Below are 24,493 nucleotides of genomic sequence, written 5' to 3'. Positions count from 1 at the left end.
AATTTGTACTTAGATTCATTGTTATATTTGCAGAATAGTATATGAATAATTAGGAGGTCTTATGTTACATATGCATCATTACCTTCCTCTGGAAGTTTTTATGTCTATCTCCCACTTTCCTAGCTAACTACATTCTAATTTTTTAAAAGAAAATTATTACAGCTTTCTGCCACTAGTCAAGACTTACAAAGAATTTACTAGGAAGCACATTAACATTGTCATTTTAAGGTTAAAAAAGCTATTAGGAGGGCTGGAAATTTAGCCTTGGCATGCACAAGATCATGAGTGCAGTCCCCAGTACCAAAAAAAAAAACTATTAGAACTAGAGAAAACTTACATTTATTATAATCCTCGTCTATTCATACCAGATTCTATAGATTTAAATAGTGGCTTCAACAACCAACACTTACTACTTGTAGTCTCGGGCTAGGGACTCCTAGTGGAAGCCATTCAGTGTATGGTGCGGGCCCTCTTGCTGGTTCTTATCAACTGTGTTCTTTTATAGAAGTACATTAATCCCATTCATGAAAGTTTCCATCCATATGACTCATCATCTCCCAAAAGCTCCAGTCCCTATCACACTGAGAGTTACAGTTCCAGGGTTGGAATTTTGGAGAGGATAGTCATACAACCCATTACAATTACCTTCCTGAAAGTAGGCATAAATTAGCAGCTTTAGTTAATGAAATATTTACACTGCAAATAGTAAAACAGTGCAAATGCTTACTGTGTGTAAGTCATTGTGGTTGTTAGAGATCAGAGTTGAGAATAATCTCAGGAGTAAGACATAAGGGAGGCTGGATGTACCAAGTTTAGAAAGCAAAGCGTAGACAAAGTGGGAAAGTGACCAGCTGCAGATTGCTGCTTGTGGAGAAAGATGGCTCAGTCTCTTGTGTCACTCACACCTGTAGAAAGTAAAGTGCTGCATGACTTTTTACATCTGTTCATTGAAGAAACCACAGAGGTGCCGAAACAGCCTTACTTAGGCTTGATGAGATGTTAACTATATTGTGTACACTGTGTTTCGAGTGAGTTTCAGGCAGCAAAGGTCTTAATTGGTGAAAGGGTACTTGGCGTTCTAAATTTTATTTCATCAGAGTGTAAGACTGGCGTATAATTCATGTTTCTGCTCTTCTTGTTAATCATTCTTTTATGCATGCCAGGCAGGCACTTGTACCACTAAGCTAAATCCCCTGCCCTTGTTAATCATTTTTGTGAAAAGATGTATTGAATTCAAAAGGAAAATATATTTAGTAACTAATTTTAAAATGAAACATGTTCCTATTCAATATGGGCATTTAAAAATAGTTGCAATATTCCAAAACAGAAAATTGTGGCCAGTTTAATCTTATAATGTTTGCATCTTAGGGTTGTCACAACATTTGTCTTTGATTTGCTTTGGAATGATTGTCTCAAAAAGTTAAGATACAATTTTTAATTCCCTCTTTAGAGGGCACTAAAAAATCAGTGGTGCAGCAGTCTGGCTTGCATTGTATCTCCTGAATTACATTGTCTTAGGGCTGAAATTCTAAGTAAATATCTAGTAAAATATCTCTGATTTTAGGACTTTTGGGAAACTTAAGAATTCATTTGATAGGTGTGTTTTGTTTTAGATACATAAAATATTTTTGGAAAACCTAACTCCTCCCCCAAAGCGTATATTTTTACTATTACCCAAAATGTTGATTTGCTTGCATTTGGTTCATTAACTCATGTTTGCCCACCAAGAAGCTTCAGAGTGGCTACTCCAAATTCATGTTGTTTTGAAGAAATCTTCATCTTCACTAATTGGTGTGTGTCAGGTGTGGGAGCAGGTATGGGTGATGGGTGCAGAGCTGTGTAGGCATGGGAAGTCCCGAACCCAGAGGGCTCCCCTTTTCCCGTGCAGTAGTCGCCCTCTTTCGAGAGCACCTGAAAGGAAAGCATCTCTAACAAAACCCCACCTTCATCATCCAAGCTCTTAAAGCTCATAGGGTTATAGAAACATGTTTTTAGGCTGGAGATGGATCTTGAACTATTACCTAATTTAGAACTGAGGTGGTAAGAGATCTTTTTTAAATAATTGTGACTACGTAAGATATTATTTACTGTGTAATTTTTATCTGCCTTTGACTGATCATGACTAAAGCAGACGGGAAAATTGCGTATTAAGAGTCTCTTATCTAGTAGTTGATGAAATGAAAATATGAATTAAATGTGTAGCCTTGTGCTGTAGTATAATTCTTTGTCTAAAATAACTCACTGCCCTGCCAAGTATTCAGTTAAGCTTTCCTTAGGTGTGTACTGCCATGTGAGAGAAGGAAGGGCTGGGCGCTTCTTACAGACTGCAGTCGTGACCTCCAGTGAGCGGTCCCTTAACCTCTCCAGTCCCAGACAGACACCTCATTCATAAAGTAAGATACGTGTGCCTAGTCCATGGCTCATAGTTCGTTGGATAGGGTAAATATTGGGCAGTTTTATGAAACTTAGGTGCTTTCCGAACATTTCTGAGCCGGGTGTGGTGGCACATACCTGCAGTGCCAGCTACTCGAGAGGCTGAGGTAGGAGGATTAGAAGTTCAAGGCCAGCCTGAACAACTCAGCAAGACCCTGTTTGAAAATAAAAAGGCTCGGGATGTAGCTCAGTGGCGGCATGCTTGCCCAGTGTAGGTAGGACCCTGGCTTCCGCCTCAGTACTACCAAAGGGGCAGGCTAGGGTCATCTCTAGCGTATCACATAAAATCGTCTGTTCTCTTGAGTGTGAGGGCCTGAATCTTTGACAATTTGCCAGCTTCAAAAGAAGAACAACATGGTGGCTTTCTTTAGAACTGAACAGATTTTTTTCCTAATTAAATAGAATGTGGGAAATGTGTTTATCTTAATTGTGAAACTGAAGCCGCTTATAGTTCTGGAGAGAAAATAATGTGTAACAGTTCAGAGATTCTTGCTCAAGTTTCCTGAAGGTTTTGCCTTGTAAAGGAGTACTTTCTGCCGAAAGTGTTGGAATGATTGATTATGCTTATCTCTTCCAGGTTCTAAGCTCCAAACTCATGCCAACAGCTGATGACGACATGGCGAGAAGCTGTGCGAAATCCTTCTGTGAGAATTTCCTCAGGGCAGGCGGTTTAAGGTACATGAGTGGCAGGAAATGAATACAGTGCATCATTAATTCTGCCCACAGATCCTTGCCGGTTCTCAGCAAGATGTGTGTGGGTAATCTGAAGGGATGATGTTTTAGGCCTTCAGAATGTTGTGATTCATTGTAGGACTTCACAAAACTCAGAGAAATGTGTCTCTTCCACCTCTGTCGGGAAATTCTTAAGTAGAGGTGAGGAGGCCACATTGAGTTTTGTGTGTTTTGTTTTTTGGGTTTTTTTTTTTTTATATATATTTTTGAGACAAGGACTCTATGCAGCTCCTGCTGGCCTTAAGCTCACTTTCTAGCCCAGGCTGGCCTCAAACTCGCAGCAATCCTCCTGCCTCAGCCTCTTGAGTGCTGGGGTTATAGGAGTGCACCACCACACCAGCTTTCACATCAGTTTCTTTTGACTCTTCCGTTATAGTTTGAAATAAGGTGAATTTGGCTCTGTAACCTATGTTGTGTCCAGTATTGTAAAGATAAATGAGACATTATCTCTGCCTTTGAGAGGCTTGTGGTTTAACAAAGAATAGCAAGCGGAGAGCTGGCTATCTGAAGGATTTAAAGAGAGGCAGATAAAAGAGTGCTGTGGGGAGGAAGGCAGGAGAGCAGTGGTGAGACGTGTGGGATCACAAGGTGAGTGACCACTTCGTAGCCTGAGCCGGGGTTGAGAAAATGCCTAGTAATTCCCAAGGTCAGTAGAGAGGGACGGGGAAGTATGCCAGAGCGGAAAGCAGCAGGAGTGAATTGTGCAGGTGAATCTCCTGTTACAGGAGCTACAATGAGCTAGACCATGGATGGGGCGGAGAGGGCGGGGGATGCAGGCTAACTTAGGCCCTCTGTTGAGGAGTAAAGGCCAGCCTGAAGCTTGAGCAAAGAGCAGTTGCAGGAATTCCTCTGCAAGTCTGGTGGGAGGAGAAGCTGGACTGGGATCTTGTGGCGATGCAGGGGATAGGAAAATGAGGACCGAAAGGATTCGTACACGACATGAAATGACCAGTGCATGCGCACGGCTTTTTCAGATTACCCGGACGTCTACCGGTTTGTGATGATGAAGGCATTGTGCTTTTGGCTTACTGGGGTGTCTCAGTTCATTGATGTGGCAGGCACTGTTTTAAGGTCAGGGGACAGAGCAGTGAACACATTAGACACGTCAGGTGTCTTCACAGAGCTTGTGGTGTTTCAGATGGAGCGATGAGGAAGTACATGTCAGGTGACAATAAGATCTGGAGAGAGAAATACAAGAAGAGCTGGGACTAAGGGGTTGTGGTTTTATAGAAGAATCAGGAAAACCTCACTGGTGGAGTGACATTTTACATTACAGTGACCTGAAGGATGAGGGTAAGGCCTGCAGACACAGTACCGTGGGACAGAGCTCTCCAGATGACTAGCTAGAGCATTCCCCTGCAGAGGCTACAGGAGGGAGAGTGGTCGGGGCCAAGTGAGTGAGACACAGAGCTGAGCTGGGTCGTGACATTGTACAGATCCTGGAGGTCACGGTAGGCAGCACCTTTGGGCCATTGTACAGATATAGCCTTTTTTTTTGAGTGCTGGGGATCGAATTCACAATCTCACACTTGCCAGCAGGTGCTTATGCTGCTAAGCTAAATCCCTTTTCTCATATAGCAAGCCACTGAAGGATGGAGTGCAGAAGGGTCCCATGATCTGACTCACGTTTTACAGGGATCATTCTGATATTTTGAGAAGAGATTTGAAGGGTGAAGGAGCAATAGTGGAAGCAGAGGAGCAGTCAGAAAGCAGGGTGTAAGTGGACTTGGAAACAGGCTTGACTAAATACAGTCTCGGTATATTTTCAAAGTGATAGTTGTACGAGTATCATGATAGCAGTGGTTTATGAGCTCAGGACAGTTAGAAGGGAAGCTGTCTGAACACTGTGGTAGGTGTCTTTGTAGCTAAACCAGGAGTCTCACTGTAATGGGCGAGGAGGGTTCTGTCTATCATGGGAAGTAGTTACATAATTCATTTATATGTAAGGATTTTATAGAAAGTAACCAAGAACATTAATTAGCAGTCAATTATAGGAAATTTCCTGTGGAAAAACAGAAGTGTTACTGTACTGCTTTTTTTCAACTTTTCTTCACAGTTTGGTTGTGAATGTCATGCAGCGGGATTCCATCCCATCGGAAGTAGACTACGAGACCAGGCAGGGTGTTTATTCCATCTGTCTGCAGCTTGCAAGGTGTGTAAACCTGTTTACTGCATTAATCAGGCAATGCTTAACTTTCTTCCTAAATTGTAGCATTTTGAGTGTTACAAAATGACCTTGAATAAGTCTGCCTTTTTCTTCCTAAGATTTTTACTTGTTGGACAAACCATGCCCACGTTATTAGATGAAGACCTCACCAAAGATGGCATAGAAACGCTTGCTTCACGTCCATTCCGAAATGTCAGCCGGCAGACAAGCAGACAGATGTCCTTGTGTGGTACTCCAGAGAAGTCCTCCTACCGACAGTTGTCGGTATCAGATAGGTCTTCTATCAGGGTTGAGGAAATCATCCCTGCTGCTCGAGTTGCAATACAAGTAAGCCATTGGTTTACTCAAGACTTAGTAATACCTCCAACTTAGAAGGCCCTCCTTGGGGATATAAAAGTTATGCTTTGAACATTGTTTTCAAGGAATTTATGATAAGAAAAAGACAGTGCAGAAATAACAAAAAATCAAAGTAAAAGGTATCAAGTATTGTAAAACTACAAAGGCAGAATGCTGTGTGGGCCTTGGCAGTAACAGGAAGGATTTCCTTTGCCAGTGCCATCCCAGGGGCTTTGTGCCAAAGGTGGTATCTGAGCTGCGTCTTGAGGACAAGATGGGATTTGGATAGAGCAAAGAGACTTGTCCATGAGAAAAAGGAGAGCAGGAACAAAGTTAGAAACAAAACCAGAGCTTGTGTGCAAGGTCGCCGGCAGTATGTGGAGGCCAGACTGTGTGGGAAAGGAAGCTGCAAAAACCAAGTTGGTGAAGGGCCAGTGGAAATGGAGCGTGGAGAGGAGAGGGCTGTGTCGCACAGGTGACCGGTCCCGGGAGTCTGAACAGTATGGTAGCGCAGTAAAGCTGTCCCTCTGGGATCTCAGAGGACAGGGTCTCACAGAATCAGAGATACAAGGGTCCATGGAGTGGTGATCACAAGCCGCTGCCTTTTCTCACAACACTCTCTCCACACTTCTTTAGACTATGGAAGTCGGCGACTTCACTTCCACTGTGGCGTGTTTCATGAGGCTGTCATGGGCTGCAGCTGCAGGACGCCTTGACCTTGTTGGGAGTGGCCAGCCAATTAAAGAAAGTAATTCTCTGTTTCCTGCTGGAATTCGAAACAGACTCAGCAGTTCAGGTACTGATTTCAAAGGGATGGTAATTAAAATGTAGGCAAAAAATAGCTGAGTCATCTACGTGTGAATTTTTCAGAATCACAAAAGGGAGAGAGAGCCTTTCCTCTTGCTCTCGAGCATGGTAAAAATTCATCAGGCTTAATATTCATGCACATTGCTGTGCATATGTCCTAGTGTAGGAGAGAAAGCATTTACAGATGCATAGAATAAATGAGGAAGCCAAACCAAACAGTGAATGTAAGTGTCACGAGGCCACTAGTTCTATATGATTGCAAATTCGTCTAGAATTCTGACCTGGAAAAGTTTTTTCTTGCTTTGCCAGGTTATTTTCTATTGGACCTTTTTATTACTTTATGTCTTAGCTTTGTATTGTTTTTATGCTCTATGTCTGTACAGAAAGCTCAAGAGTTTTTTTAAAAAGTCTTTAAAATTATGATGTCTAGTAAAATGAAGAAGTGTTAATTATGCAGTGTTTTTAGGAGTTTTATGTGCATGGAAGCCATTCACACCAAGTTACAAGATACAAAACATTCCTGATCACCCAGGAAAGTTCTCTTGTGTTCCATAAGTACACTGTCCTTATTTTGCTACCTGAAATACTTTTACCTTCTGAAACCCTTTTGAATTTCCATAAATGTTTTAAGTACAAAAGCAGTTGGAATGTTTCAGATACCCAGAATCTCTTTGTAAATCATTTTGTTTCTTAGACAAACTTTCTTAAGTATGTAGTGTCATGTGAGAATTCTGGATATGTTCTAAAATACCGCACAGTACCTATAGGGTCCATGGTGAACTTCTGCTTCCTGCTTTCAGGAAGCAATTGTAGCTCCGGCAGTGAAGGAGAACCAGTAGCCCTGCACGCAGGAATCTGTGTCCGGCAACAGTCCGTGTCCACCAAAGACTCGCTCATTGCCGGAGAGGCTTTGTCTCTTCTTGTCACATGCCTGCAGCTTCGGAGCCAGCAGCTGGGTAAGAGGAGGCGACTTATTTGTGGTCAGTTTCTTTCAGGGGAGGACCTGGTTTCTGTTGGGAATTGTTTACATTCCTTCATAAATAAGATCCTGTTGTTAGCAATGAAAGGACAGGGAGGTCGCCGGTGGGTTGGTAAGGAATAATGCCAGAGTGGACCTTTCGAGCATCCTGTGTGTTGATGTTCCACAGCAGGTGTTTCAAGAGGTAACTCTTCAGTTGGGGAATTAAAATAACTCAGATTGCTAATTCATAAATTATATAATTAGAATTATATCAATTCCTGATAACTCTTATTAGAAATTATGAAACTTAAGGTATTTCCTTTTTATCTGCATTGTTGGCTTGGGGAAGCAGCACTAATGCTCATCTTTCTTCAGCTTAGAGGGCTCAGTCCCTCATTGTCCCTGCTCTGTGGATGTTACCCAGTGTCACAGCTGTAACTCCACCCAGGTGCTCACAGCTGTTGGCACCTCGGTCTGAATCTATGGCCTGGGCTGCTGCCCAGACATCTCCACTGGGATATCAAGTAGCGATCCCAAACTTGACCTGTCTGGAACTGAATTCCTGTTCTTGCCTGTATCATAGCTCAAGAGTGTGCTCAGCTTAAAGGCAGCATCCAGCCTTCCACCCACTGGCACACACCTTGGAGTCATCTTCGATTGCTTTTCTCTCACCTTACCTCTAGTCTCCAGCACCTTTTCTTCGCAGACCTTTTAGATTCCACCTTCGTGCCACCCTTACCGCCAGTACTCCCTGACCTGTGGCATTTCTTCCTTGGTGCCCTGACTAATCTCCCTGCTTCTGCCCTTGACGTTTATTTTCCACACAGTGACCGGGGCACCTTCTAACATGTGAGCCAGGTATGTCACACATTAACAGGCCTTCTCAGTTGACAGAGTAAAAGCCAGATCTTTATTGCGGTCTCCCCTTCCGTCCCACGCTGTGTCTCTGTGCTGCCCCGCACTCACTGGCCTTCCTCTTCCAACCTACGAGACACGTGTGGCCTCATGCCCTTGCGCTGCCTGTTTACCTCTTTGTGGTACGATCGCTCCTCATCACTTCAGTTAGCCCTCACTTCCTTATCCCATGCAAGCCTTTGCGTATGAGTCACCTTGGTGACATATTCCCAGACCACTTTCTTAAAAAATCACAACTCTTCTTTTGCTCTCGGATTCCCCAAACCCTTCACTGCCCTGCCTCCCGCTGCCCGCCTTGTTTATTCTTCCCTGTAGCATTTATCGGGTGTAATGTACAGTGCAACTTACCATGTTTACTACTGTCATGCCCTCTTGAGCTGATTCTTAAGTTTCATAGAAGTTTTGTCCGCTTTGTTTCCTGTTGAGTCTCCAGTACCCAAAGGCAGCCTGGTGTGTAGCCGCCCACCAGCCGAGAGTGCAGCCTCAGCTGCTTCAGTTAGAACTCGACCAGCACACAGGAACCTGGTCTTAGCTGTTAGCACCTATTTCACACTGCTGGTTACTTAGAATTGGTGATCGTTATGTACTGTATTTTATATTACACCCAGACTAATCACAGAAACCACAGGTAAAGATACACAAAGCTAGACACGTATGGGAAATTAAAATCATGTCTAAAATGGTTTCTTCTGAACAAAAATGTGTTTGAAGGTTCACATAAGAGAAGTAGAAAGTGTTATGAAATTGCTTCAAAAACCCATGCCAGCTGGGTGTGGTGGTGCACACCTGGCATCCCAGCCCTTGGGAGGCTGAGGCAGGAAGATTACGGCAAGTTTGAGGCTAACCTGAATTGCACAGTGAAACCCTGTCTCAGAAAGGCCAAAAACAGAGAGAGAGAGAGAAAAAGAGAAAAAGGGAAGGGGAAGGGAAGGGAAGGGAGGGGCCGGGAGGGAAAGGAGAAACCTATGCCATGTTCTTAATTTGTCTTTCCTAAAATTATTTAGCTTTTTTTCTTTTTTCTTTTTTGTGGTGCTGGGGAGTGAACTTAGGGCCTTAACAGTTATGAACAAGTGCTCTACTACTAAACTACATCCCCAACCCTTAGAAGTATTATTAAATCAGACTGAAAAGTTATAACTTCTTCAAGCTGTTATCACTTGTGTTTTATTTGGGGGAACATTTTTTTAGTCACAAGTGTTAGTAGTTTATCAGAGCAAAACATAGTTACTCTATAACGGGTGTATATACAAAGCACTGTGCTGATGGCAGAGTAGAAAGATGCTGAAGGCGTGAGCCCCCAAGTGCCACAAGAGTTGGTGAGGTAAGTGGAAAGACGAGAAGCAGTTGTAGAGGGACCTCAGTTTGTTTTCCATCTAGAAAGAAAAGACGAATTTCTGCTTGAGCTTAAGGAACTACTCAGCATTTTAGAAAAGCGCTCTCTAATTCAGCTCTCCCTCCCTCCCTCCTTGTTCTTCTCATTAGCATCCTTCTATAGCTTGCCCTGCGTTGCTGATTTCATCATTGATATTCTGCTTGGATCACCAAGTGCTGAGGTAAGGGTTTTTCCGTTACTTGTAGAAAAGCGTCCCTTGGCTCGTTCTCCTGAGAGCTTGGTAGACACCCATGACACTGTGGGAAGGACAGGAGCGTGGCACTCAGGCTGCTCGGGGAGTCAGGCCCCCGCACCATCAGCCATTTAGTGAGCTGCACTGCCCTGCCTCCTGCCACCCTCTCCATCTCCCACCAGAAAGTGTGAGGCGGACGTAATGATTAACTGACGTCTGCTGTGGCATCTAGTGTCCCAGCCAGTGTTCAGCACCCGTAATTTGCATGGGCAGCTGGCAGTAGACATCATTGTCAGAATCAGGAAGATCACCAGCAAGCCAGGAACTTCTGTTAGATAAATACACTTTGTAAACACTTGGGTATTTTTTTTAATTTGCATTAATTATAAGCATATTGATTAGAACAGAACAGTACATTAATTTGGGAAATTAGTTTGCAAACCACCCTTGTTTTTAATTAGCCTGTTTACTCAATATAATCTTCACCATTAAAAACTGGTGTTCTTCAGTAACTTGAATGAACAAATAGTGTGGACTTTGGAAGAAATCACCTTTGAGCACCTTAGAGTTGTTGACTGACACACGGTCTTGTCACCGGTCTCATAATCTCAGATCCGCCGGGTCGCCTGTGACCAGCTGTACACGCTCAGTCAGACAGACACTTCAGCTCATCCAGAGGTGCAGAAACCAAATCAGTTCCTTCTCGGTGTCATCCTCACAGCTCAGCTGCCTCTCTGGTCCCCAACTAGCATCATGAGAGGAGTTAATCAAAGGTATGTATTCAATACACAGAATTCTCCTTACACAGAGAAAGAGTGAGTATAACATGTTGCTCCCCGAAAGCCCATCAGCATTACTAAGATGCCAGAAGAACTTCTTTATTACTCTGACATTCTTTTGGGCCCTGGAGAAAGGCATTTGGGTTTTTCCCCTTATGCTAGACAGGAAGGTTACACAACGCCTGGTTTTCTCCTCCATCTTCCCCAGCTCCTGACCTACCCCAGAGAGAGTTGGTTTACCTGGACAGTGAGATCTTGATGTTATTTGAGTGAAAGTCACTGTGTAAAAGCCACACTGCTCTGATCTTCACGAGGATCACTTTCTCAGCTCACATACTTCATAGCTCCATGTCTGGTGATAGCTGGAGTGTCCTCCTGGCTTCCTATCTCAGTTTTATACAGACATGATCATATAAGAAACCGTGTGATCCAGGCTTAGCGGGTGACATGGGGAAGTCCATTCTGCTTGTCTTACAGTGACTCTGCAGGCCAGATGTATCAGTCAGGGCTAATTTTTGATCTAGTCCCAGAAAAATATTATGACCCCAAATTTATGCCACATCATCCAGCTCAGATTTATCACACAGCCTCTGCTGTGGAACTTACAAGGTACCGTGGTGCTTTGTGGAATCAGTGTCTCTTTTGATTTTATATACATTTTACAAATTAGAACTCCGGAAGGCAGGAGACCATGGGACTGCTATAGACTTCACATGTAAGCGTCCATGCTTGGGTCTTTCTTTTATTTTTTTAAATATAATCAAATAGCTGTAACAAATTTATTATTATACCTGTTTCTAGCTACTATACAGTTGGATGGCATTAAGTACATACATGTTGTTATGCATCTGTCAGCACTGTCCATTTCCACAATTTCTTCATCATCCAAAACCAAGACTGTATCCGTTTGGATAATAGTCCCCATTCTTCTCACCCACCCAAGCTCTTGGCAACTGCCATGCTACTCTCTGCTTCTGTGAATTTCACTAATCTCCTACTTCATAAAATTGGAGTCATACACTATTTGTCCTTTTGTGTTTGGCATATTTCACTTATCCTGTCTTCAAAGTCACATCAAATATATCGGGAGCCCCTGTAAAGCAAAACTGTACCCTATTGGATGTACAGACCTTATTTGCTTATCCATCAGCTGGAGATCAATATTTGGGCTGTTTCTGCTCTTTGGCTTTTTTGTGTAGTGCACTGTCCTGTATTTGTTTCAGTCCTTGTTTTCGGTTTCTTTGGGTAAATAACACAGGAGTAGAGTTGTCAGGCTGTCTGATAATTCACTATGTGTGCATTTTGCTTTTTTAAGTTAGTTTCAGGTTGTTGCGCTTTGTGTTTGAGGCGGCCCCATACTGGTCTCCAGTGTCCACACTATGTACTCCCTGCCGCAGTACGCAGGGCTTCCTGCATCTTGAGACTTACTTTCTGAGGGTTTGTTCCTGTTTGTTTTGTATTTAATAGTCGCTGTCCTAATGGTTTTGGTTTGTATTTCCCTAATGGGAGTGATGGTGAGCATCTGCCCTTGTGTTTGTTAGCCATTTGTACATCATATTTAGAGAAATAGCTATTACAGACCTTTACCTTGATTTTTTTTGTATAGTGTTTTGTTTGTCTTGTTTTGTTACTAAGGACTGAACCCAGGGCCTTTGCCCTAAACTACATCTCCCACCCTTCTTGTTCTGAGACAAGTCAGCACTGAGGCCCTTACCGAACCCTCTTGCCTCAGGCTCCCGGAGTGCAGGGAGTAACAGCAAACACCACAGCCCCAGCTCCCAGTGTTTGGGTTGAGTTATTTGTTGTCTTTGAATATCTTGTGTTGATCCCTTACCAGATGTGTCCTAGTGATATGCAGAGGTTTTTAATTGTGAAGAAATCAAATTTACCTATTTTTCCTTTTGTCGATGATGCTTTTGGTGTCATACCTAAATAGTCATCACCAATCTTGTGTTATGAAGCCTTTCCATTATGGTTTCTTTTGAGGATTTTATAACTTTAACTCTTTAGTACTAAAGTACAGTTAGGTATTTGACCCATTTAAGTTTTATAATTGGTATAAGGATTTAACTTCTTTTACATGTGACTAGTTTTTTCAGCATCAGGTTTGAGGACAGTCCTTTTTTACATTGAATGGTTTTGGCACCTGGTTGAATTCATTTGACTGTAGTGTAGCGATTTATTTCTGTTCCCTTGGTGTATATTTGTCTTAATATTCCACAGTCTTTTGATTACTGAAGCCCCATAGTAAGTTTAAAAAGGAGATTGTGAATTCTCCAACCTTATTCATTTTTCAAATCTGTTTTGGGTAGTTTGGGTCCCTTGAGATGCCATACGAATTTTGAAGTGAATTTTTCTGTTACCACAAGTGTTGTTGAAATTTTGTAGGGACTTCATTATCTGTGGATGACTTTGAATGATATTGGCATTTCAACAAAATTTATCCTAATTAATGAATGCAAGATGTATTTTCCATTTACCTATGTCACCTTTAATTTCATCAGTGTTTATAGGTTTTGTTGTGCAAAGTTTTCATTTTCATGATTAAGTTGATTCTTAAGTATTTTATTCATTTCTTTGGTTGGGGGGAAGGATCTCTGTGCAGTTCACTGCACAGAGCTCACTCTGTAGCCCAGGCTCGTCTCAGACTTGCCACATTCCTCCTACTTCAGCTTCCCAAGTACTGGGATTACAATGTGTGCCACTAGGCCCAGCTAAGTATTTTGTTCTTGATGCTGTTGTAAATGAATTTGTCTTCTTGATATCTTTTCAGATTGTTTGTTGTTAGTGGAGAGATAGAGCTTGTTTTTGTGTGATTTTGTATCATTCAATTTTGCTGAATATGTTGATTCAGGATTTTGCATATTTAAGATCTTGTAACAAACACATAATTTGACTTCTTTTCCAATTTGAGTGCCTTTTATTTTTTTTGCCCAACTGAACCTTCAGACCTCTGTTGGGAGGCAAGGGTGGCACCCTGATTGCTGTTCTTGAAGGAAAAGCATTTGGTCTTTTACCACCGAGTGTGATATTAGTTGTGAATCTTTCAGATATGGCCTTTACTGTATTGAAATAATTTCCTCCTCTTCCAAAGATGTTCTGTGTTTTTTATCACAAAGGGGCACTAAATCTTCTCAAAAGATTTTTCTGCATCCTGAGGTGATTTTTTCCTTTTTCTCCGTTAATACAGTGTTACGGTGGTTTTGCACATGCTAGGCCATCCTTGTGTTCCAAGAGTCAGTCCTGCTTGTTTGTGGCGTTCAGGTGCTTAAAGGTAGTGCTTAGTTTGGTTTGCTAGAATTAGGATTTGCATCAGCATTCATAAGGGTTATTGGTGCTGTGGTTTTCTTGTACAGTCTGTACCTGGCTTTCATAGTGGAATAATGCCAGCATTGTGAGAATAAAAAGTATTATTGGACATACTCTTCAGTGTTTTAGGAAAGTGAGGAAGCATTGGTATTAGTTCTTCATTGAATGTTTGGCAGGATCCAGCCATTTTATTTTTGTAGAATAGTGTTACCAGTTTAATTTCTGAGTTTTAATAAGTTTAGCCTTTTTTTATTTTAGCCTGTCAAGCTAAAGGTTTTTCAATTTTATTAAATTTTTTGAAGTTCTTTTTTTAAGCTTCAGTTTCCTTAATAAAACCAAATTTTAAGCAGGCGTGGTGGCACATACCTATAAACCAAGCACTCAGGAGCGTGTGTGGCAGGAGGGTCTCTGCAAGTTCAAGGCCAACTTGAACTACAAGTGAGATTTTTGTGTCCAAAAAAACCCCTAAATTTTAAGAATTTTTTTTCATTTATTCAGTTTATTGAAGATTGTGTGCCTATCATTGTAAACAAGTTGAAGAATCAACAGAGATAGAGTTATAATTAGTACCTGGAATACCAGAATGAATCTGTTTGTTTGTTGAGGCAGACAAACAAATGCATACAAAAATTTGCTGTTAGATAAGTATAAGCAAATTTTAAGAATTTAATCAATATTAAATTATTCAAGAATTGTGAAAGAAGCAAATAGCATTAAATAAGATTAATAATGTATATCTCAAAGAATCTCTTCTAAAGGTATATTAAATGGAGAGCTGTTTAATTTCACATAGAGCATTTATTTTTGCATAAAATTATGTCTCACAACCTTTTTTATTGCCCACATTAATATATATGTAGCAGTTATTGTGGACTTCACACCATACCACTTACATATTTTTATCTTGTAATCCTCAGAATGACCAAATGACTTTTATTATCTCCGTAATTTATAGCCATAATTTCAGGTTCAGTGTGTGTTCTTGCCATTAGTACATGGTTAAGCCTTTTATGTGTATTTGTGTATATACTTTCATATTTACTTCTAGTACTAAAGTAGCATTTTAGAAATTTGAAAGCCGAGAGTTAGAAGTTAAATAAATTGTCCGTGGACAGCTCACTGTAAATAGAACCATGACCAAAACCAGTGTTTTATGTGATTTTAAAACGTGTGCTGTTAATCTTTGTAATTGTAGATAAAGCAAATTTAATCACCCATATAATCTCCCTTTTCTGACTCTGCTTTATTCTTCCTACTGTTTGTCACTGCTTGACATATGTATATGTATTTTATGTACTGTTTATCTCCCTTGTTTCCCTACAATACCAGGCATTTTGTGGGTGCTTAGGGGATAGTAGTTGATATTTGAATGAACAAATGATATCGTTGCACATATAATTTAAAATGTTAATAGATTTAGCAAGTTTCCTTCTCTTTACATTATTATTCTTGTATTATAGCTTTACTAGCAAAATCATTATATGACCCATGCTAAAATACAGAATTTAATAAATGTAGAAATAGGTGTCTTTTGCTTTGGAAAATTTTCTTGTCTTGATTACTTTATAGGCTTTTGTAAGAAAAATGCTCTTTATTTTCAAATCAACCTCTTTTTGGTAACTGAAACCTATTTATTTTTTAGATTATTATCTCAGTGTATGGAGTATTTTGATTTGAGATGCCAATTATTAGATGATCTAACAAGTAAGTAGATGTCTAAATTTTGTTTGCGGTAGAGGAGTGGAGAAAATAGCTGGGAGGCATTTCTAAATCTGACTTACCTATCTCAGATGGAAATGAGATTATAATCACTATAAATTGACTATTTCTTTAAATAGCATATATACTGTGCATCAATGAAGTCTTCTGTTATATACCCAACCATTATTGTATTGAGATTTATTCATTTTTAGAATTGTCAAAGGTTCGTATTTTAATTATATTAATACAAAGCTTCTATGAAGGGTCTTTGTAGCATAATTCTGACAGTTAAAGATTCATCATTGAAGGAAAGACAGACTATATCAAAGTATACGTAAAACAGAAGTTATTTAATTACATGAATTCATTGTTAGGAATTCTTTTGTTGAGATTTTAATCATCTGTATTTATTCTTAAATAATACAAAGGTATATGAGAATGTTCTATGTAAACTTTAGTTGTTCATATTAAGGGCTACTTTATTCTCTACTCTTTACAGACAGAAAGTGCTACAGCTGATAGGAAGTAAAATCAGAGTCAGGATGAGCAGAAGTATTCATCAGAAAAAAATGTCAAAGCTAGGAGAACAAAAACATACCTTATAGTAAAGCCTGATAGTCAGAGTCTGGAAGCCAGTGATAAAGTGAAACTTACGTGATTAGTTAACTCAGTGCCCTACTAAGAATTTTGACACCATGAAGAGAAAATGCTTTCCTTGTTGTAAATGATTTTCTTTTCCCCCTTCTAAGCTTCAGAAATGGAGCAGTTACGAATTAGCCCGGCTACCATGCTTGAAGATGAAATTACGTGGCTAGATAACTTTGAGCCTAACCGCACAGCTGAGTGTGAGACTAGTGAAGCAGACAACATCTTACTGGCTGGACACTTGCGGCTCATTAAGACCCTTCTTTCACTCTGTGGGGCAGAGAAAGAAATGCTCGGTAACTGTTGCTTCATTTTGTCATGTGTCAGAATGCCTCATTTCTCAGCTACTGCTGTAGTGTAGTGTATAATTAGAATAATAAACTAGCGCTAAATGTTCCCTGGAGAATTTACCCCTTGGGAATATAAAACCAATGTACAGTTTAGGTGGCTAGCAAACATAAGGTGTATTTACCTTTGTCAGTAAACCACATAGAGAATTTTACAGTGTTCAAAATGGTTTAATTACAAAACTGGTTTTTGTTTGTTGGTTTTTTGTTGTGTTTTATTTTTGAGACAGGGTTTCACTGTGCAGTTCAGGCTGGCCTTGAACCCACTGTGTAGCTCAGGCTGGTCTGGAACTCAGCGATCCTCCCGTCTCATTGTCCCTGAGTGCTGGAATTGCAGGCATGTGCCACGACACCTGGTTTATAAAACTTACTGCTAAGCAAAGATTATAATTAAAATGACTTGTCTCTTTTCGCTGCTTTACACATTATAAGATACAATCTATTGTATATCTTTTAAGGATGATTCTAATCTGGGGAGGTGACCCCCAACTCATGTATCCCGAGTGCCAGGGTACACACGGTATGGTCTGGGTTCCACATGTAATCTCAAAGTGTGTCCCGTACTATAAATTACATCCAGAAGACAAACCAAAAATGAACTACCATTCTCATAATACAAATGAAGCTCCATAAACTCTTCTTGGCTACAGGGGATCTATAGAAAAGAATGATTCTTAATCAGGAAGAGAAAGGCCCATCATTAAAGAAGGCGAACTTTAAAAGTTACATAAACCTCTGTGGATTTCCCTATGCCGAGAGTAAGAGTCTGTTCATTAGCCCATTCTGCCTGTGGTGTTGACATCTGTATTTCCAGGGTGAAAGGTTGACTTCTCTCACTGTATCATAAGCTAATAAAGAAAAACTCCCCCACTTGTCCACCTTGGTGCCTGTCCCTTGCCCTTCCACCCCACAGAGGATCACCTCAGAGGAATCACTTAAGAATGAGCATTTAGCTGGGTGCACTGCTGATGGGCGGGCTTTGGGTGCTTCTGCTGCCCTGGTAGGAAAGCGCAAGCTAGGATCTTGGAATGAAAACTCGTGTTCATCCTCACCGTGAATATTATGCTCTATTCCAGGTTCATCACTCATTAAACCATTGTTAGATGACTTCCTTTTCCGAGCTTCTAGAATTATTTTAAATAGTCATTCTCCAGCTGGCAGTGCCGCCATCAGTCAACAGGACTTTCATCCAAAGTATGGAAAATGCACGTTGTGTTCAGTTTTGGTAACAATTCTAATTTAGAACTTTAGTTCAAAAGGATTTTTCTTAACTTGGAGTTCGTCTTCCATCTTGTGAGTCTTTTCCAAGACATGATGAACTGTGTAAACAAATTCATGTGAAGATGCGTAGTAAAGCCAGCCTGGCCCATGCGAAGCACAGAGCAGGCGTGTTGGTACCATCATCATCATCAGAGCAGAAGAATAGATAATAATTGACTAACTTGGTCGGGAACAAATCGTGGGAGAAATGAAAGTCTTAAGAGTTGTCTGCAGGAGCTGAGCTGAGACCGAGTAGTATAAGTGCCTACAGAACTTAGCATGCACGAAGTCCCAAGTCCTAGGCTCCAGGGGAGGTCTTAGGGTCCCTTGGGAGAAAAGGATGGGTGCTGTGATATCCAGGCTTTGTTGTTTGACTGTGTTCTGGTAACTGCAACTGCTGGTGATTTGTTACAGTTATAATTATGGAAATCAGCTTTTGTACTTTTTATGGGTAGAAATTAGATTCCTTTGTAATGTCAGTCCTCTTTAAGTATTAATATTCTCCTGGAGAAGCCATAACCTGTCTAATTTGCTGTGAATCCAGGTTACTTAAGAACATGAAAACCAGAGTTAACTGAGTAATATTGAAGAAATGGGATTTAGTATTTACAATGAAAAAAAATTCCTGTGTAATTTCAGTATTTATATGGCCAAGGCATAATAAGCAGAATTTACCATGTGTAAATATTTATCCAAATAGAATATGAATTTGTTTGGGGAGGGGCTTCATTAGAATTCTTGGATTGTCCCCAGTCTCCCCCAGTTTAGTTTTAGGTTTAATATGATCCATGGATGTCTTTAATTAAGGCAGTAGAAATACATGAGTGTTTTGATTTGCAGTGGACATTTTAAAAACTTGAATGTTAGTGAACTTTGTGTTGATGAATCCTTCCCTTCAAAGTAATACTTTGACATAAAGTATGTTTTTATTTTCTTTGTTTTATTGTTATTTGTTGTTTTTTGTGGGACTGGAGATTGAACCTAAGACTTTCACAGTAAGCTGGAACCCAGCCCTTTATTTCTTTATTTCCTATTTTGAGACAGGTCCTGATTAATTGTTAAGTAGCCCAGGCTGGGCTTGAACTTGGGGTCTTCCTCCTGTGTCCTCTGGGAGTGCTGGGATTAAAGGCCTGTGTCAGCACGCCTGCCTTATTTCTTAAATCACCCACAGTACCTTGAGTAGGAAAGGAAGCATTTTATCTCAGCCTTTTGCAGTGTGCTGAATGATGTTCACTTACCACAGAGGCTTCCAGCCATTTCCCTCAGAGATCTTAAAGCAAGAAACTAGGTTTAAAATACGTAAAATGCTTTTTAGAAATGCTGCTATCATACATTACAGTAATAGAACCACTTACTTAGCGCCTGTGTGTGGTACCTCCCTGCTCATTTCTTACCTGTTCTTTTCAGTCCGGAAGTCTAGACAAGAGGCAGAGGGCAGTGTTGAGTCCATGACCACTGTCCTCAGGGCCTGAGGCGGTACTCATCAAGGAGCCTCGGCCTCCCTGGCCACCTCCACACTGCATGTGTGACTTCGCTTAGAGACAGGGTGTCCTCTTTTCTGTGTATCCTTCCTGCCATGTGGTCCCCTCGGTAGTGAAAGGTGGGCAGAGCTTGCTAAGGAGTACTTCCCATGCATGAAGGCAGGCAGCATAGGAAGTCTGATTTCCTGCACAATGTTAGTAACCTTTTATGCTACTTGAAATAAGTTGGTTTGACACACTATGTATTAGAAAGTTGACTCACGTCCTTGAAACTTGTTGATCCTCAAGCACATAAAATGTTTATGAGTTATCTATTCTGATTCGCATAGCTTTCTTTTTCTACCACCAATTCAAATTTCAAAAAGATAGCTGCAAAAATTTGTCTTCTTTCCTGCTTTGATTGGAAGATAATCCTTTCCCCTGTTGTATTTATTATAAAGTTCTCAAACTCTTTTCTCCTCCATTCTTGATTTGTTCCTTAGATGAGATCACTGTGAAATCATAAGTGAAAGAATTTTACTACTTAATTTTCAAGCCAAGGAAGTGCTTAACTGTAAACCATATTTATACCTCCTGCATACATGGCCTCTAGGTTATTTAATTTCTGGCTTAGACTTGACCTAACTATGTACCAGAGATTTTTGTCTTTTTGAGACAGGGTCTCACTATGCAGTTCAGGCTGGCCTTGGGCTCACTTTGTAGCCCAGGCTGGTCTTGAACTTGCAGCGATCCTCCTGCCTCAGCCTCCCAAGTGCTGGAATTACAGGAGTGCATCTTCACGCCCAGAGTGTATTTCCATTTCAAATGTTGACTTAGTTTAATTAGAAGTTTGAGCAGATTTTATTCATTGTTGAAATTCACTTATGCCTTTTGTTTTTAGGTGTAGTACAGTGAATAGTCGGTTGGCAGCCTATGAAGTCCTTGTAATGTTGGCTGATAGTTCACCTTCAAACCTTCAAATTATTACAAAAGAACTACTTTCTATGCATCATCAGCCTGACCCTGCTCTTACCAAGGAGTTTGATGTGAGTTATGCGCTTACTTTTTTAGAAGTGAACATTTAAACATATAACTGTAAGATTGTTTGCATTCTCCTTGCAGTGAAGAAAGTCACTGTTTTGCTCACTGTGTGCATGTGTTAAAATCAACTGCAAACTCTGTCATTACCCTGATACACTCTGGTATCTTATGACGTTACCCTTTGAAAGAGAAGAAACATTTGCAAATTGGTCAGTAGTTACTCTCAGTGGAAAGTACCATACCAACCTTTTTTTTTTTTTTTTTTTTTTTTGATACCGGGTTTGAACCCATGACTTTGTGCTTGCCAGGCAGGCACTTATGCCACTTGAGCTAAATCCCTGGCCCCATACCAACCTTTTTTAAAAGTATCATTGTGCTGGTCTAGTGCCAGGCTCTGTCATGCAATATGTTCATGTTCCCTTGCATTCAACAAAGATTATAGAATTTACCATATGCTTGGTGGGGCTCAAAAGCTGATAAGCTAATAAGTTTTTGGGGTTCAAAAATGAAAATATGATCCCGGTCCTTAAGAAGGTGAGAATATGTGCAGTGGAAAGGACAAACCCATCAGCAGATCGTGGCAGTATAATGTGGTACAGTAGCAGACAAAGGCAGGTCCTGGATGCAGCCATTCTAACACAGGCGTTTCACTATGGGTGGTGGTGTCTTACAGAGCTGCTTAGCGAAGCTGGAACTTCAAGTAGAGATTGAAGACTGTTGAGCCAACTGAATCAGGATGGAAAGGTCATTCCTTTCCAGCAGTGAGCAGAGTATGAACAGGGCTGTGGAGTCAGGAAACACTGTATCTCCCTACTCCCTGTTGTCTGTCTTTTATCTGCCTCATTTATTTATTTATACTTAAGGTTTCACATGTAAGAGAAACCATTGACTATTTAAGCTTGTCCGATTTACTTAACATTAGAAGACCTACAGATTTTTGCTGGTTGGTTATTATTACATAAGTATAGACTCTGTACTTGACATTTGCAGGTGACCTGAGCTCCTGTTATAATCACGTTTTAGTGCCTTGTGACCATGCCCTTTTCCACTTGGAGAGATGCCACATTAAACCTTAGTCAAGATGCTGTTTCTGGACTTTTTTCTTACCCAGAAGGGCATTATATTGAGATGTACAGTATTTCAGAACATTTATAAGTGATATTCTGCTTGCTTGATTAATGCTGTGCCTTTTTATTCTATAAGCTCCTTGGGAATCATGGACTGTGCATATTTTTGTTCTTGTACATTCCTAGTACAATGCCTGGAGTAAGCAGGCCCTTGATAAATACATGTTGGATGATAGATGACTGTGTACATGACTACATGAGTAAGTAAACACACACACCTGCCATGTGCCCCGTGTGCTGTGAACAAAAAGACTCACTGAGATAGCAGTCCTGTCTCATTGCATTCCAGCTGCAGAGTGCATTGCGACTGCATTTCAGAACACACTGGATGGTTAAATCTGTGGCTGCGTCTCTGTCTCCTCTCAGACATCCTGAGTAGCTGTAGTAGAAATGTGCCTGTGGCTAAGGTGTTCATCCTTTTCTCTTCTCTTTTCCAGTACCTTCCCCCAGTGGACAGCAGGTCCAGCTCAGGGTTTGTGGGGCTGAGGAATGGTGGTGCAACTTGTTACATGAACGCAGTCTTCCAGCAGCTCTATATGCAGCCTGGGCTCCCTGAGGTGATTGGTTGCCTTCCTCATCTTGTTCAGCATGAGAAATAATGCATGCTTTGCCTAAAAATCATTACGTACTGATTTATTACTTCTCAGGTTTGGAAAAACTAGGGATAAGTGGGGACTGAGTGTTGTTCATAGTTACACATTTTTATAAATTTGATGTTTAATGTCTTGAGCTAATGTGATGTTTTTTAACTCCATGGGAATTCTAACATCCCATTCCCTAAAATTAAAACTAACATTTTTAATATTTTAGAAATACATAGGCTGTATCATCACTGCCTTATAATAACCTACTAGTAGTATTTATTTCTTTAGAGATGTAATATTACTAGCCCTGGTTTTTCCTAATCACACAGATGATTCATTATAATACCAGCTATAAAATATTCAAGCTAAATACAGGCAGAATTGTGAACAGATCCACCCATGCATAGCTTTCTAAAACAGTGTGGCTTTCCTGTGTATATGTCAGTTTCCTGTGAAACAGTTAAATATTTCTAACCTGATACCTTTCTCTTTAGTCACTGCTTTCAGTGGATGATGACACAGACAATCCTGATGATAGTGTATTTTACCAAGTGCAGTCTCTCTTTGGGCATTTGATGGAAAGCAAGCTGCAGTATTACGTGCCTGAGAATTTCTGGAAGGTATTCAGTAATTTTTGATAGATTTAAAGGTATTAGGTATTTGGGGTTTGGGTACATTTTCCCCCTGTTGATAATGGTTTCTTACCTTTGCTAACTCTTGATTAATCTCATTGCTAAGAATTTACTAAAAATGGTTTATATAGTTCTTATTCAAACTGGCACTTGGTTTCAAATGATTAGAATGTTGTTGAGTAATGAGTTTATAATTCCTAGGAATTTGCTAATCTTACTTTTGAGTCTTTCTCCTGTTATTTTAGGTCTTTGAAATATTTTTTCAGATTGTTCCTCTGAATGCAGGCCCTCTTTCCTAATGACTTTAAGTACCTGAATGTTGCTTATTTGAGCCCAATAATGGAGGCTTAGTTTCTAAGAGAGCAACTTCCACAGCTTTAGATCTAACCCTATAATCCCCTCTGGTTCAGAGATACACCATGATTCCAGGAGCCAGAGAAAAACACGGATAGCTGAATTTAAGCTTGACTCACTCCAGTAAAAATTTCTACGTCCTAGTAGTGAATTTGGTTTTTAGAAGGATTTCAGTGTTTTTTCATGTTCTGTTTCTGCTACCCTTAGAAATTGCCGCTTTCTCTTTAAACATCCATTTAATTCTTCCTGCATAGATTTTCAAGATGTGGAACAAAGAACTTTATGTGAGAGAACAGCAGGATGCATATGAATTCTTTACTAGTCTCATTGACCAGATGGATGAATATCTCAAGGTAATAAATAAGTCTTACCTTCCTGCCAATTCCCCCAGACTCTAATTACAGTTTGAAAACAGTGCTTCAGAGTTTGCAATTACTATGAAACTGACAAGTCAGAAATTTATAATCTTAAGCATCACAGCTGCAGTTTAAACATCAGACCATACAGATTACTGTAATCATTTCTTAATTAATCTAGCATACAATAAAGTATGTAATTCTTAATCTCTACTCCACAGTACTTGCATATTTTATACTTGCATATTTTCACTGTGTACTCCCTGAGGTAGTCTGGCCTCACAGGAATGCTGCAGCACCGGTGAACTGATTGCCCTTCAGACAGTCTTGGAACTCAGAGAATTCTGGCAAAATGAATGGGAGGGGGACCAGATGAAACATTTATTTATAGTGCTACTTAAATGCAAAGCTTCCACCCCTCCCCAGGGAAACATGTCACAGACTCCCTTAGGGTTCTGACTTCTAAGATTGCCTGTGTCAGCTGTCAGCGCTAGCTTCTCCTTAGTAGGTACCATTTATCCACTTCTTTGCTTTGAAATAAGTTACAAATTTATAGCATTCTTTCCACAAGAATAAAGAAAGATTATAGAGCTGTTTCTAAATTGGTATTTGTGGCATGAGAAGGAGGACTTGGGAGAATGCAGTCCTTGCCCTGAATGGCCCAGCTCTCCTTCCCGACGGCACTGTTGAGAGACTGACCTCCTGGCGGGTTATCAGCATGCCATCAATGCCCAGCTGAGGGCCCCACAGTGGCCCCATCTATTTCGGTTAAACTGCAACCAGTGTTTTATCTTCGGTGTGAAGTAAGTTCTGTGTTTTAGGAGCTTTGGCTCAAATTTTAACTTTTTATTCCAACAGAAAATGGGGAGAGACCAAATTTTTAAGAATACTTTCCAGGGCATCTATTCCGATCAGAAGATCTGTAAAGACTGCCCTCACAGGTTAGTAAAGTGCCACTGATACATGAAAAGGGGCGCTCAGG

General features: G+C 40.5%; 1 protein-coding gene across 5 annotated transcripts in view; it reads left to right on the top strand.

Moving 5' to 3' along the window:
- Usp24 (ubiquitin specific peptidase 24) overlaps positions 1-24,493 on the top strand; it is a 140,356-nt gene that overhangs the window by 76,738 nt on the left and 39,125 nt on the right. For all 5 annotated transcript variants that reach the window (XM_063236559.1, XM_063236562.1, XM_063236563.1 and 2 more), the window contains 15 exons: positions 3,011-3,108; positions 5,222-5,317; positions 5,431-5,659; positions 6,305-6,464; positions 7,276-7,431; positions 9,834-9,904; positions 10,529-10,689; positions 15,647-15,708; positions 16,455-16,646; positions 17,774-17,891; positions 20,319-20,463; positions 22,023-22,142; positions 22,664-22,789; positions 23,410-23,508; positions 24,370-24,452. In XM_063236559.1, the coding sequence (XP_063092629.1) occupies positions 3,011-3,108; positions 5,222-5,317; positions 5,431-5,659; positions 6,305-6,464; positions 7,276-7,431; positions 9,834-9,904; positions 10,529-10,689; positions 15,647-15,708; positions 16,455-16,646; positions 17,774-17,891; positions 20,319-20,463; positions 22,023-22,142; positions 22,664-22,789; positions 23,410-23,508; positions 24,370-24,452 (1,916 nt within the window). The remainder of the gene's footprint in view (positions 1-3,010; positions 3,109-5,221; positions 5,318-5,430; positions 5,660-6,304; positions 6,465-7,275; positions 7,432-9,833; positions 9,905-10,528; positions 10,690-15,646; positions 15,709-16,454; positions 16,647-17,773; positions 17,892-20,318; positions 20,464-22,022; positions 22,143-22,663; positions 22,790-23,409; positions 23,509-24,369; positions 24,453-24,493) is intronic.

The sequence above is a fragment of the Cavia porcellus genome, unplaced genomic scaffold (assembly GCF_034190915.1).
Source record: "Cavia porcellus strain 051 isolate PalLab524CR breed Dunkin Hartley unplaced genomic scaffold, mCavPor4.1 scaffold_25, whole genome shotgun sequence".
Taxonomy (NCBI): Eukaryota; Metazoa; Chordata; class Mammalia; order Rodentia; family Caviidae; genus Cavia; species Cavia porcellus.
The sequence above is the reverse complement of the archived record's forward strand: the minus strand, read 5'-3'. Positions and strand labels throughout refer to the sequence as shown.